The following is a 16,356-nucleotide window of genomic DNA, read 5'->3' on the forward strand; positions in this document are numbered from 1 at the left end:
GCTGCTCCAGGGGGTTTATGTCCCACTTCCCAAAAATACAAACCAATTCTTTTGCCGAGTCTGCATGGGGAAGTGGCAGAACTTCATCCTGCAATTTTACCCTACAGTTATATGAGGGAATATATCTGGGGGCAAACCTGCACAGGAAACGCACAGGCCCTGACAGACCACCAGGAAATGGCCGCCCTTCCCCTGTGTCATACGCGTGATTATCTTCGGGGCAGTCTATCGGGATGTTGCTATCGCTTCTGCAAGGCTGTAACGCAGGTTATTGCAGCCTTTTGCAACATCATTTTATTTTGCCCCCTCCTAAATCTGAGTAAGGATTCCCTTAGTGTGTTATACTCTTGCTGATGCCTGTACTTAATTCTCAAGAAACTCTGGAAGAACAAATCAAGCAAATAAGAAATAAACCATGTCACATAAATTAATCTTGAATTACTTTATTTTTCACAATAACAAAAAATAAATTAGTCATAAACAAAAATAGTTAACATTTTTTCATCAAAGAGAAAATGTATACAGTATGAAAAGGATGCTGTACAGTTCTGGTTCAGGTGCATTGCCATGGATACATATTCCTGAACGAGTCAGAAAGCAATTTGCCTCTACTCTCCCCCTTTAATTCACTCAAGGAATTGGCTAATCAGAAAGTTTAGAAAATTGTATTATGGATTTACAGTATGACATATATACAAAAATATATATGTAATACCTGTGCTATAAAATTCCCTAAAAAGCTGGGTTAGTATAATGAAAGAGCTGGACAAAATTTGAATGGTATATGCAAATAAATACATATTAGGTCCCTTTTAATAAAAAATCTGCCTATTCTAAATATTTGAAATATTTTGGTGCAGTGGCTTGTTCCATAGACACAGCTCAGAATTACATATTTCCCATAGACATCTTGTATTTACAAATAATGACAAAATAAGTTATAATAAAGTATATCCTTCTGCCAAAATCAATTACGAGGGTCAAGTAGACAATTTTATACATATTAAAAAAGTTAGGGTTTCTTTTGTCTCCATTCCTTCCTGATCCTCTATGTAGATCCTGAGTGACTACAATGGGACTTCACAAGCTCCTACGTACCCAACCCCTGCCAAGGCCACTGGTCTCACGAGACCCAAACACACCATGGACAAAACAGTTCAGGGCAAGTAGCAATGACAGACTGTTGCTGGAAGATCAATGATTTCTTAAAATTAAGCTCCCCTCCTCTCCAGATATAGTGGTAGATATCTATAACCCATTATAGTAAATAGGAATATAGAAGATTGGGAACTCACATTCTTAAAATTGTCTGGTTGCTAAAAGCTGAGAAGCAAAGAGCTGAGTTCAGGTCTGGTGTGAGTTCTCCTAAATGGAACTTTCTCCCTTTCACCAGGTCTGAATTTCACCCACATTACTGAGAGGTTATAATGATGACAAGTTTGCTTTAAAATATATTGAAAATGCTTAGTCGATGATTTTTCATTTCTGATATAGAAATAATTATTTTACTCCATTTTCTAAACAACAGCTAATGTATCCCCCCCAAGCACACTCTGTAAGCTTAGGAATAAAGGAATTTTTCTTTTCAGTGTTCAAAATTTCATGTTTTGCGTTCCAGTTACAGACATGTACATGAATTATCTGCCCAATAGACAGAACAGCTCTTAAGAAGCTGAAGACAGTAAGTGTAAGTTTCAAGAAAACCAGGTAGACACACAGTTTTTCCTTTCTGAGTGTGAAGAGGATAATTTTCTTTTTTTTATGCAATAGATGTTAGATGTGAGAATGAAGGGCCACTACATACTTCAACAGCTGTTCAATCACAGGTTCATTGCACAGGAATTAATTCAGTAGGTACTTTAATACTATGCATTAAAACTAGCCAACATGGACACACACACACACACACCCCCACGCACAAAAATATCACTGGACTGGCAGGAAAATAGCTCTCTTAATACCTGGACTTATTTCTAACACAGATTCTTACCAACCAAATGGCCAGTTCAGGATTTTGAGTGATTCTGGCAAAATTGAATATTGTCATCCAAAGGACAAAAGGAGGGAGGTGAGATAAGAGGAAGAGGAGGACACTTGTGGGTGTAAAAGGGAGACACATCAGCATGAGGATGAAGAAAAGCAAAGCCCCGGAAAGCACATTTTACTACTTACGGTGGTATAGATTATAAAGAGTGGAAGCAAAGTATTTCCTTCAGGAAGGCATAACCTCCCCTTTACTAGCCATAAGCCGTTTCCAGCACCCACCTCCTTCCTCCCTCAGTGGTAACCATTGGTGCCTTCTAGGACTCAGACATAAGACAAGTAAGTAGCAAGGTCCTGGCAATACTGCTGCCCCATGTGGTCTTCTGTTCTATGAGTTTCATGTACTTGAGTCACAGCTATACTGACCACTTTTATCAAGTCTATGAACAAGTAACGTAAAATATGTCTTTGCATTAACATGTCATTAACTTAACATGCTCTGCAACACGTTGCTTTTTTTCTGTATAAAAGAAACAAGCTCTGAACTACACCATATTGTCATGAAAGTGGGATCTAACCAACAACATTAATGTTAAACACTGCTTTATTCATGCAGAAAGTTCTCCATTTGCTGAAGTATTGGGGAAAAAAAGAAAATAGATTATGTGTGTAAGGAGGACGACACTAGTTCCCTGTGCAGGGATACTGAGGTAGTCCTGCATCGAGCCAGTGGGCATACACTACAGCTGGACTTCAAGGCCAGCAGGCTTGCAAGAACACCCGTCTCCTGCACTGCACTCCCCAGCACTTGACTGCCTGCTAACAAGCCCTTTTCTAATTCAGAGCCCTAGGGACTGAAGGTCAGAGACACTAAAGCAAATATTAACTCTGTCTCATTGCTGGCCAAGTCAGACAAAGGTCATTCTCACAGGAGCAACCCTCATGTTTCCACGCCATCATCTTCAGTTTTCTCAGCTAGTGAGAGAAAGGGAGAACCCCATGAATTCAGTGCTGCTAGTAAGGGCTCTCAAACTTGGCACGGAAGTGCTATACTCAATTCAACCTACATATGCTTGGATCTGACATTGCGCAGGAGCTAGCAAACCCTGATGGACCCTTGATAACTTGAGGAACAACTGCACCAGCAGTCCTCAATTCCAGAAGGAAAGTACTTTGAGACACACAGCCTGCTCTGGATCAAGCTGATTTTGGCCAGCTGCACGTCTGCAAGACATGAAAGCTGTATGCTGATTTTACCCCTATAAGCACTTAGGCTGCTTAGACTGTTTAAATCAACAATCTACAGCAATCTTCCTACACTTACTCTGGTCTTACTGGATTGTGTAAGGTGAAAATCTTTAAGGCAAGGAAGCATTTTTTTCCACCATTCTGCAGGCTTTTGACCAATGTTAAAATATCAGAAAAAGAAATTAAAGCATTCAAACTCAGAAGCCTGCATCATTTCTTACTTACATTGGTTCTACACCTGCTCTTAAGTCTACTGCATTCATTAAGGCCACCTCTGATTTACAGTGAAAGTAAAATCAGGCCCTTTGCAGGCATCATCCTAAACTGGTGCACTGCTCTATTAAAACAAACACTTCCTATAGTCACAATTTCAAAAGTGCACTTTGTGTGATGGTGAAATCTTAGCATAGCACTTACTTTGTGTAAATAATATTAGTACACTGAAGTGCTGAAAAGAAGGGTTCATTACTTCATTTTGCAGGAACAACTATTTTGATTATGCTGACACAAAAGAAGAGATGATAAATGATTAAGTTCAGCAACATCCTGGCAGTTTCCTTATCATTGGATGTTTAATTAGATGAATCAATCTTTTGTGTTTTATCTGGTACATCTGAAAATGTAGGGTTCGGCGTTCGGAAGATCTCGCGATGTCACGGAAGGTTAGAGGGTTAGTCGCAGCCTTGTGATGTACCTGTAATCCCGCCTCCCCTTGTTAGTATAAAAGGAATTAACTGCGCAATAAAAGGCGGAAGTTGGCACTCACACTGTGTGTGTTATCTGTCTCTTTCCCTGGTCCGGGCCGACCAGTGATCTATGTAGCGAACACTACATGAAAACTGTCCCTTTACTAAAGTACAAATTGTATAACCATAACTCACTGTGTTCAATTCACAAAGCTGTATACCTATATATAGGTGTAATACAGGGTTATATTGCTATGTGTATGTATATATTCTTTGATATTTAGCTCCTTTAGTGGCAGCTTAATGGAGCCTACAAGATGATAATCTCTGTAAAATAACCCAATGGCCATATATTCCAGAGCAGAATAACATATTTTATAAAAGACCAGAATCACCTGTCTATATGCTGAGTCACTGACTGTCTCACAGCCAAAAGTGTGTGCGAGCAGGTTATTTTCTATGAACTGATTGCAAACCTGATTACCTCTCTGCATTTCATTCGCCTTGTGGTTTTCAGAAAGCCTTTTTGTGGAACAGGTATTTCCCTCAAGCTGACAGGATACACTTCCTTGGGACAAAAGAGACAACAGCAAAAATTATATACTGTATGTCAAGATTTGCTGCAATGAGATATCCAGATTAAAATCTGTATTTACAAATAGTGGATTCCAGAGTTGTTTATGCTGCACTTTCTCCATACCACTCTTTGGTCAAGAATCTAAGGAATATAGTATGATCACAAATCTGTAAGTTATCTTCATGGATAAATCTTCATAATGCGGGGGAATAGGGTTGTGAAAGATTCATGAACTCAAATGAAAGGTTTTCTAATTAGCACTTCTGTTTCTAACAGCTTTGTATCAATTGATTACAGAGAAAAAGCCCAAACCAAGGTGTACAGAAACAGCCAATGACATTATTAGTTTATAGTCACAAAGAGTAACTTCAAATTTTAGGGAAAACACTTCTTCATTTCACTTAGCCAAACAGTAGTAGTTCATCATGTCCAAATATATTTTTCACAAGTGACTGAATCAAAAAATCTAAGGTTTGTCTTAATCCAAGGCAGCTTTTAGCCTACAGGAATTCCACCTTCTGGTGGCTTCCAGCACACGAACTGATGTGACTAGTACCACACTCAGCAACCCATTCTCTCTTCCACATCCTCTCCACCAAAGCAGTAAGAAGAAAAGAATACACAATGAGGCTCAAACATGGCTCTTCATCAGTAGCAGGACACCTTAATCACTGTTGGATCACATCACTGGGAGTGACTTAACATAGATTATTAAAACTGTTTTTCAACTCAGACAACAGGCACCTTAGAAATAGATGCACAGTTGGTTATCACTAATTTACAAGCAATATGCTGTAATAAACAGCTGAATAAGCAGAGGTGTTCATTTTTTTCCCTCAGCCTTATTTACACATTTGAAAGACCTCTCAGGTAAAGGCTAGAGAATGTGCAGATTATGCAAAAGCTTTCATCTGCACTGCATAGCACATTCTATTTGCCTTTAGCAAGTCCCGGGGTTGAGTACAGTAATTGCAGAAATGAAAAATCACCACCTAAATTCAGCTCTAAGTCTGGAGTCTTTCTTGAGTAGTAGAAAAGGAGTGGTATGAACAGATCTGCGGGATGAAACATCGACTAAAGAAAGACAAGTATGTTGTAATAACTGATCAAAACCTGAAGAATGTCAATAGCTAAGATCTCCTTTTTACAGATACTCAGCTACTACACTCATACTGCTGCCTGATACTAAGAGTAACAGACTACTATAAAGCACAGAGGCCTGCATCCTTTGGTGGTTGTTTCAGAAACTGGTGACATAGCCAGACTAGGTCTGGACAAAGTACTTTGGTACGGTAGTTGTTAAGCAATAGTGCAGAGACAAGACATTAGGCAAGATACCAGTTCACTGAAATAACTGCCCTACAGGAAAGAGACCTTGCCAATGGCAACAATCACTTTTTTTATACCAGCAAAGGCTCTTCACCTTTCTGGTAAATCTGTCTCACTGACAGCTGCAGTTGTTAAAGACTTAAAAGGCTAGATACTAGTGGCACTCTGGTAGGTAATATATTTTAAAATCCATACAAAATTACAAAAGTGTAACTTCAAGAGTTTATGAATTAAATATAAAGGCACTTTTTGGCAGTCAAGTGTATATATGTTTGCTGCCTGAGGACAGGAAGTTAGTTCAAAGTACAACTGAGAGAGCTTAACAGTGACTCTAATTTATTATGAATGGACTGAAGTAATTAAAATATACGTTCGAGTGCTAAGATAGTGATGATAAATGGGTCTTCAAGTGTCTGGTTCTTTGTGAAGTAATTTTTCTCATGTCCATGTTTCATTGATTTAGTCATCTAATTTAAGGCAGTCCAAAATACCGAGTAAGAGTAAGCACTCAGAAAATAATGCAGCAGCTGCATCCATACTGGTCAAATATCTCCAGTAGTTGCCTGTGATTGATTTAGTTTTCATTAATTTCACAATACTATGGCTGGTATGTTCTTTAAATAATTATCTGATGAGCAGGTGCAAAGAATAGTATCATTAAAAATTAATGCTTTAGAAAGATCATGGTTTCACAACAAACATTTTAAAGAAGTTAACTGCACAATAACTGTAACTGAAAGGGTGTGAGATTTAACCATAGTCTTGATGTACTCAGCAATATAAAAGAACATCTCTAAGAAGCTAAAACCTGCTGTAGTCAAAACAGTAACTCTGTTCAAGCTCCATCCAAAGACTGACATTGCCGCTTTAAGTCGAAGAGTATTTGTTATCTACGTCCTAGAAACCCCGACTGTCTGTTTGCCACGCGTGTACAGGATGCACAACAGGCTGTTTTGTAATAGGTGTAGACACAGAGCCGGGCCTGAACCACCACATTGCAATTGTAGTATTTATCTTTGCAGTTCTCATCTGTGGAGAAAAAGGGAGAGAGAAGAAACTGAAGAAAACAGTATTAGAGCAACAAATAACCAATCCCCTTTCTTTTTATCATGTAAAATCCCTTGGACCTGTATTTAAACATTCATTGTCAGGTTAGAATAGGCTACCTATGCAAATAAGTTAGATTATTCGGGATTTTCTACATTTAATATAAAGATAAATAAAACTGTGGAAGAAATGTACCTATCCCCATTTACACTGTTGTGGGTTGGGGGGAAGGGGGAGGTGTTGTTGCTGGTTTTTTTAAACACAAAATTTGTCTTGAATAAAGCTGATAGGAAAGTATTCTTCACTCAGGTACCCATCCACTTCATTTTTAGCTTCCCAGGAACTAATCTCTTGTGGCAGTGTACAGATGGCACCAGAACCCGCAAATGTTATTTTCAAGTACTGACGAATCTAAATACTGGAAAATAGTAAACCATCTCCCTCCTTACAAATGGTTTAAAATAACTAGATTAAAAAAGACAAAAAATCATGTACTTAACATTTCCCATTTTTCTAAGCTGTTAGGATGTGGTTTGTTCACATTTTGAAGTTTTCCTTTACAACCAACAGGGTTAGAAATACTCTTTTAAGTGACAACTACAATTTTCATATGATCAAGTATGTAATCACAGAAACTGAGGTGTTAAGAAAAAGACTGAATGACAACAACACTAATAACAGATGTAAAAATGAGCAATGCTGTACCAATCTGTTTTAAATAAAGAAAACCAACACAAATACAATAAAAACTTTTTAATAATATTGGTATACCGGGTTTTTATATAGTTATCTTAAATTATGTTGAAGAATAATTCTCAAATGAAAATTGTTGTAGTATGTAAGAGTTAAAACTGGTTCTAAATACTTGCATCTTCCTTTCCTTAGTCATTCTCATTACTATTAAAATCAAGTCTGTATGAGATGAATGACTAATTCCAATGCCAAATTATGTATATGTGTATATTTACTATATATAAAAGGAAATTGCTTAATTGCCTTTAATGTCTTAGTTTAACGTTATTGGGTCTTACAGAACCTGTTACCAAATACAGTATATCACACATGATCCTTTTTTTGTTTTAAAGACTGCATTCTCAAAGGTTTCTCTTGGCAAAGAGGCTGCATAAAACCACCCTATATGTACCATTTTCACAGAAGCAGATTTCTCACATTCTCAGCAACCTTAAAAGTAAGCCAGTTTCTTACATGTTACAAGGAAAACGTTTTTCATCAGAAATGAAAACCTACTTTTACACCATAGAGAAGAGCTGTATTTTGTTTAAAAATAAAACCCTGAACTTGATAAAGAAAATATACTCTAAAACCTCTACAAAATTATTAAATACTTTCTCCACTAGATGGAGTTAAAACAGAAGCTTCCTCTTCCTTACCTATTTCAGGGATACAATCTTGTGTGTTACATGGTTCTTTTTCTTCAGGTTTAAGCTGTGGATCACACTGAGTACTGGCTGTCATGTCATCTGATAGACACCGTACCTCTCGAACCCGAAATCCTCCTTCACAGGATTTGGAACACTGGAACACAAAAGCTGAAGTTCATGAAGACCATATGAGATGTGCAAATACAAAAAGAAAAAAAATGGGAACCTTGAAGCCAGACCCAGGTATTGCTGTAGCCTTTTATCAACTTCACCACTTCTGTTGCTTTTTGTTCTCCAACTATAAAGTCCCTAACATACAGGTGCAATTTCATTAAAGGTTCAAAAACATTTTTGACCACAGGGGCAACAACTGGACAAGTAAACATGGTAGACACTGCGTAACTGAAAGAATATTTCCCTTTCTGAATTTATTAGTTAGCTTCTTGCTCGTCTAATTAGTCTTGTTCTTCTCTGATTATTTATACATATCTCCCAAATCTACTCTTTCCACAGCATTCATGTTTCTTACTTTAAGAACTACCTGCACTGAACTTTACTACTTGACTGCACTACTCTCTTGCCTCCATTTATATACAATCAGGAATAATTTTAATTGTCTTTTTTCTAGCACTCAATTATTCTTCACTTCTTGCAGCACAACAATTTTACTAAGCATAGGTTTCTTTGAATTTCTAAAGAAAATATTTCTGTGCTCCTTCAAAGTCTGTTATGAAGCCAGAGACTTTTGTACTTGCTTGTCATGGTATTTTTAAAGCCAATTATTACACATTTCTGCCCATACTGAAGCAAATCCCCTGTTGACTTCAAGAATTTTGCCTGAGTGAGGTCTTTGAGATCTGGCTCACTGTCCAATTTGACCTAAATGCTCACAAACTTAATTAAAACTGTGTCATTTCTAATGATTAAAACCTTAATAGCCCCAAACTACTAAGAATGTTTCCTTTCTGACTTTTTTGGCACAATTATTTCTTTTTCTAACACTGCAAAACCAACTTATCGCTATCATAAAATCACATTGTAGCAAACTAACTAAAATATTCTCAATAACGTATTCTTAAATTGCTCTTTCATCTTTAAGTACAACCTTTTTCCACTTTAGAAAAGACACAGCCCCCTGGAGACAGTAATGGAACACTTGCGGTTTTTGTATAATTACTCATTACATGCCTGTATAGAATATTGTAATTATCCCACATCCGACAATAAGTTCAGGTTTGTAGAGATCTTAAGGACTTAAAATGGAACAAAGACAGAATTTAGATGTTACATACAACACACTACACAAAAGCCAGCATTCTGCATTAGCCAGACATTTAATCTCCATGACTGAGAGGCCACACCATTTATACTAGGTCGTATTAAAAAGTCTGCTAAAGATATGGACAGGTTCAAAAGCTAGTACAGGGCCTTTGAACCAGCTATTCTGCTCACAGCTAACCCCATAATCCTTTCTCTTCAGGTCTCACAGTAAGAAAGACCACATACTCTGTTGATAACAGTAACAATATCAGAAGGAGAATTGAAAAACACTTAAGAGTATGATCTTGTGAAACCTCAGCTAGCATATGTATTTGTTCCTACAGTGAAGATGGTCACAAAGGCTTAGAACTTTAAGGATTTTTAGACACCACTTCTTAGAAAGTAGGGACTTAAACAGTAACTAGGGATCTCTAAAATAACTGTCCGATTCTGAGTCTTAGCACCTTGTTTCTTCTGTGCCTGCCAAAGAGAGCATTTATTTTCACTTTCAGAAGGAATCTATCTGCCGCATTCTATGGATGTGGACAGCTGTATCTGTTGTGGCTACACACCTGCAGGTTCACATTTGAAAACAGGTTTGCTAAAGGGTTAGTTTAGGTTAAATAACTTAGTAAATAGCTCAGTAAAGAATCCAAAGAATTTCCAGCAACGTGAAAGAACATACTTCAATCTACTCGGCTTTATTATGAGCCTAACTTGGATGTTGTTTCCAAATAAACATCTTTACCTACAATTAAGGAAGAAAAATCAGGATTCCCTTCAGCTGACTTATTTTGTTAAAACCATTCTACCTTCTTTTCTGCTTTCTAGTGCTGCCAGTAGGCGAGTCAAATAACTGAGCATTTAGTAAAAGAGAAAACCAAAATAATTTCTCTCTCATGTCATGTGGATGAGGTATTTCCAAAGGTTCCTGACTAAGGGAACTCAAACAGAAGGCATCTGAGGCGCTTCCACATTTCAGAGCTGTCATTCTGAGTTTGATTTAAGGCTCAAGGAAAGGTGTAAGTTACTGCATTAGATATGATGTCATCTTAGTAGTTTTCACACCATTTTTCACTCCAAGATGACAATGGACTTTCTGATTTTCATTTAGGAGAAAAATGTTGATTTTTTTGTAAAAATCCAATAAGCTTTGTCAGGTATAGGAAATGATGGAAAGATAGATGAAACCAAAGGATTTTGTGGCACTGGTGAATTTAGCTTACCCACTTCCAGGGGAAACTGAAGATACATGAAGCTCTACAGTAAGTTTTCTCTCAGTAAAGTTTTAAGTATTAGAGGGAAGAGTTTACAGTAAAATATTATGGTAAAACTGACTTTAAAAACCGAATACATCCCTCATTCATTATTAAATGCTCCCTAATTGTAATGAAACTAGAGGCCTGAAAAGAACTTCTAAATGCACTACATAGTCCCATTAAGGGGCAAACCAACTTTATAAAACAGGAAGATTCTTGGAAGAAGAGATCAGTGATGAAAAGACAACTATGCAGTGTCTCTTTCTGGTCAAGATACTTCCTAACTTTCCTAAGTTCCACTAGGTATAAGAGAGTATGCTTTCTTTTTAGTATTGTTCCTGTGCAAGATTAAGTCAATTTCATGATTAACAGTTTTATCCAAATGGTGTTCCCTTTCAATATACATGGAAAAAGATGTATCAAACAAAACTAGATATAGAAAAGTGTGATAGACTTACTGTGCTCCATTCTGTATGAAACCACTTAGATCCACAGGGTTTGAGGTAGCAGGATTGCTGACTGGGAGGTTTTTCCAAATATGAACATTCATAAGGGTTCAAAACATCAAAATTACCTTCAGTTTTCCTAACACAAATGACTTCTCTCTGTTGAGATCCACTGCCACATTCAGTAGAGCACTGTATCAGACAACAAAAAAAACGTGGTGGAATTTGTTATTCTACTTATGTCCTTCAACTTGTTTCCAAAGTAACATGTTTCTCCATGTTATTTGTTTCTGAAATAGAACAACACTCACACATACACACACACATATACTTGCATTTTAAATGAATATTCAAACAGGAAAATTTGTAAAGTTTTGATTATTCCCTATTCTTGGACACATACCTAGACACTAACATCAAAAATCCATTTCTTTTCCACGTTCTTTCCTCAGTAAAATGAACTGTATCTTTCCTTCCATCACTGGCATATGTATGATTTAAAGAGAAAGGAAAAGGGTAAAGTATTCATTAAGTTTCTACAGTAGGGTTTTTATCTCTCAGAACCAGAATAGTAGCCTAGATAAACCTTTGGTTATTATCATTTTTATGTAGTACTAACATAGTAGCCAGCAGTCCCAGCTAGGAACCAGGACAAGAAAATGCTGAAGGATATAGTAATGACTTAATTAATCAAGTGACTAATGACTATAAGGGTCAGGTACTACGTATTTAATTTTTAACCTTAAAAATGGTTACAGCAGTGTTGCAGTTTAACCCCAGCTGGTAATTAAGCACCATGCAGCCGCTCACTCACTTCACCCCACCCAGTGGGATGGGGGAGAGAATCAGAAAAAAAAAGGTAAAACTCGTGGGTTGAGATAAGAACAGTTTAGTAGAACAGAAAGGAAGAAACTTATAATGATAATAACAATAATAAAATTACAATAATAGTAATAATAAAATAATTAGAATATATAAAACAAGTGATGCACAATGCAGTTGCTCACTGCCTGCTGACCTGATGCCCAGTTAGTCCGCAAGCAGCAATTCCCCCCACCCCCACTCCCCCCAGTTTATATACTGGGCATGACGTCACATGGTACGGAATACCCCTTTGGCCATTTTGGGTCAGCTGTCCTGGCTGTGTACCCTCCCAACTTCTTGTGCCTCTCCAGCCTTCTTGCTGGCTGGGCACGAGAAGCTGAAAAACCCTTGACTTGGTCTAAACACTACTTAGCACCAACTGAAAACATCAGTGTGTTATCAACATTCTTCTCATACTGAACCCAAAACATAACACTGTACCAGCTACTATGAAGACAATTAACTTTATCCCAGCCAAAACCAGGAAAAGCAGTTAAAACTGTACTTCTCTGAACTTTTATTCCACGTGGTACCACAGACTCAAAACATATTTCTAATTATTTTTATGAAGAAGATGACATATGACTGTAAGTGTCAGGCTTTTGAAGAAATCTAAAAGTGTAGTTTTACCTGTAGCTACACAAAGAAACTGGTATTTATTTTTCTAATAAGAAGAGAAGCATAACTTACTTTCTCCGTAAACAGTGATACTGCTTCTGCTGAAGCAGGATTGTATGCACTGCACTGAACCTTTGAGGGTTATAAGGTTAGAGCACAGTTTTGCAGCTTTGCAAACCCCACATTCTGTGTGGTTTTTAGAAAATGCCTTGATCTGTCAGGGTGTTCTTTTCATGTTTGCAAGTATCTATCTGATACAGTGCTGGTTCCAGTTCTGAAAAGCAAATTTGACTCACATGGACTCTTACTGCCCATTTAAAGGTTAAATACACACACAGTACTGTTCCTGGCACTTGTAAAAAGGTTTTTAGAAAATGATTCCAGCAACACATTGGTTTCTACGTTGCGTAAAGGACTATGATTTTCAAAGGATTTTTCTAGCCTAAACCAATCAAATGTTATTAAAAGTGGCGACTTTGTTTATATTTTGGGTGGAATTTATGATCCCTTTACGAGATACCCACGAAAACCTTGAGCTGAATGAAGAACCTTGAGATGAACCCACCCAAATAAATTCTACAGGAAATAACGTAACTGTGCTTCCTTTAACACTGAGCATCTCTGTCACTGCTCTCTTTTAATGGTTCATCCAAAAGACAGCATCTTAACATTCAGCCTTAGCTCTAGCAGAGTATAATACATAAGGTCATCCACCAGTGCTCCTTCCTGCTCTGGTCTACTGCCTGCTTTCATTTTGGTATTTAGAAGTCAGGATTTGCCTGTCAGATACTTCTTTTAGATAACATACAGAAAAGACTTTGTACCCTTGGTATGCATCAAACAATTCAATCTCATGCAAAGAAAGAAGGTGAATTAGCTTAAAAGAACATGAAATTGTAAAGGATGGAAACTTTCTTATTCTCAACAGAATGGGGAGAGTTAGGATGACTTTACTGAATGCTTCTCTCTGTGGTAGCAAGAATGGATACAAAGTTCCTATTCACCTGCACTGAGTGGTGTGAGTAACCCAGATTTTTATCTGTTACTAGAACTGCAGCTAAGTATGTTTTAAATATGATTTTGTTATTACTCCTACACAGTACAAATAATTATCACTTACACTCGAAAGCATTAGCATAGTAGTAGCCCTGTAATCTCCATCTCAGCTGTACCAGTTTAATTTCCAACTCCTTATCACCTGGAATCTGAAATGCAGTGAGTTAACAGCACAGCCCAGACACTTTTCCCTAAGAACTCCATGAAGTGCTGGTACCAGCAGTCCAAAAGGCTCTCTAGGCTGTATGAGAGCCTACGCAAAGGGATGTAAATGTCTGGGCAGCCGCTGACAGCTTCTGAAATGTCTTTGTTCCTGACAGCAGAAATGTTTATTTAGAAGACAAGGACTATTGAGATGTGGATCAAGGGAAGAGTTTACCTTGAGGAAAGAGCATCAGGATACAGGCCGCTAACCAAATTTTGTTCTTTTCATCTATTATCATGAATTTCAACACAACAGTACCGAAGCCAACTTTTAGGTTTAGCCATTCTTTTTTGTCTTATTTATCTTTTGGAAATTCCCTGTATATATCTATGTATCAATATATCTATCTCCCTGCAGATATGCATGATCACAAATGCTCTACTTTAAAAGGTGAGAATCTGTTGCTTTAGCATTCACCTGAATATGCTAAGCAGCTTTCTGTTATCTTTCATTTTATAAATACACCGTGTCAGTAGATGACAAATAAAAATGAAGGTACAGACGAAGAGAAGAACAAAATCTAATTTTCATCGAAGTGAAAAACCAGCAGGTGCTGAAAAGTATTGAACATCAACTCAGCAAAATAGAGAAAAAAAATATCCAAATATTCCACAGAGATGTAGAAATACCTTACAGCACACATCTTCATCGCACAAAAATACATTTTTTAAAATTAAAATACCAGCAGAAAATAAATACTTATGTTCGATATAGAGCTTACTTGTGTCCAGCCCCCAGCAAACCACTCCACTTTACCAGCACAGGGTCCATTATTACAGGGAGTCGTTTCAGAGGGTCTGTTATTGCCACAGCCTTCCAGAGGCAAACTGCTGACATGGTTCGTCATACAAACCACTGAACGCGTACGGACTCCATCACCACATTCCGCAGAACACTGGGGAGAAAAAGACAGAACACGTTCACTAGTCCATCCTCCAGACCACACAATGAAATGAGGAGAAGCAACAATCAAGAAAAGTAAATGATTTATGCGAAGTCAATTATTTTAACTTGTAATTCAGCTGTAGCAAATTATCTTACAGTTTCATACTTTTGAATACACTACAAGTAGTACCTGTCCTTTACAGTCACAAATGAAAGAAACTGAAGGATTCGGGAAGAAAGAAATCTGGTTTTTTATAGCTTTTAATTAGCTTTCTTACTTCTCCTTCCTTCTTCCTGTCTGTAAATTCTTTCAGTTTTCATTTTATTCATCTTTTTGCATACCAATTAACAGATCTGAGAAGGGATAATTTCAATAAGCAGCTTTTCAGACAGCAGTCATATTTCAGCCTTTGCATTGTTCTAGGAGTTTCTGCTCTGACCCTTCAAGCTGTCAGCCAGGTGAACTCTTACACTGGTTAAAAGGACAAGGCTAGGGCTAGGAAGACTCTGAGGGCTGTGGCTTTGGTAGTAAAATGACTGCAAAGTGCGTCCTCGAACTTTTCCATATAATGAGTTGACAGAGTATGAGAGCACAATAAAGTAGAAAAAGATAAAATTTTTTTGACAGGTGCTTTCAAAAGATTCAGGTAAAGCCTCAGCAAATAATTGTAACTACCACTAATTATTGCCCAGCCTGTTTCAAGTGTAAGTTGTTAATTAGTTTCTTAGCAGAAGCGTTAATTAGCAGAAGAGGTGAATGTAGAAGCTTATGTAAATTCAATGTTGCTTTCCAATTATATGACTTCCCAGTAACTAACATTCACCATTCTCAGATTATCACTGCTAAATTCTGAAAGCTCTTGATAAATAGTGATATGCAGATTCTTATGTCACATATTCAGATATAGTATACATGTCATCCATAAATCATGCAGGATAAATTCCACTTGTGCCATTACAGTTTGGTCGTTTCATCTACTTCAGTGGGAAAGTCTCCAACATTCCACTGTTCTAGGCAGCATCAAACTATTGACATTTAAGAAACAGAAACTTGCCAGGGAAATAATCAATTCTTGTGTTAGACTGGGGTTTTGTTGCTCAGTTCTTTCTTAATCTTCCCTTTCTTTCTTTTGCTTTTAAAAGGCATTTGGCATTTCATGTCTAGACCATTAAAATAAAAAAAACCTGCACGTGCAGCATGCTGAAAGATATGTATATAATTGAATTTAAACAATTAAACCCAATTATATTACACATGCAAAGAAAACCACAAATAAGTATGTAGTATATGGGAGAAAAAGATGCATTTGATTGACATTTCAGATTTTATTCTTAACATACAATGTAACTAGTTAGGAGAAACTATTACTTCCACAATGAACAGTACATTCCTTGTGAATAAATGTAACTCTGTATTGGAATTTTTTTTTTAAATTTTATTGAAAAAAAGTAAGAATGATTCAGAGAACTGGTAATGAGACACAGAGTTGACCAGTAGCTTGATTAATAAC

At 37.1% G+C, this 16,356-nt stretch overlaps 1 protein-coding gene across 3 annotated transcripts in view; it reads right to left on the reverse strand.

Moving 5' to 3' along the window:
* Positions 1–423: 423 nt before the first annotated feature.
* Positions 424–16,356, reverse strand: part of THSD4 (thrombospondin type 1 domain containing 4) — a 334,612-nt gene continuing 318,679 nt past the window's right edge. For all 3 annotated transcript variants that reach the window (XM_075045410.1, XM_075045411.1, XM_075045412.1), the window contains 4 exons: positions 14,682–14,855; positions 11,230–11,409; positions 8,262–8,406; positions 424–6,852 (listed from right to left, as the gene is read on the reverse strand). In XM_075045410.1, the coding sequence (XP_074901511.1) occupies positions 6,710–6,852; positions 8,262–8,406; positions 11,230–11,409; positions 14,682–14,855 (642 nt within the window). In that variant the 3' untranslated portion in view covers positions 424–6,709. The remainder of the gene's footprint in view (positions 6,853–8,261; positions 8,407–11,229; positions 11,410–14,681; positions 14,856–16,356) is intronic.

The sequence above is a fragment of the Buteo buteo genome, chromosome 13 (assembly GCF_964188355.1).
Source record: "Buteo buteo chromosome 13, bButBut1.hap1.1, whole genome shotgun sequence".
Taxonomy (NCBI): Eukaryota; Metazoa; Chordata; class Aves; order Accipitriformes; family Accipitridae; genus Buteo; species Buteo buteo.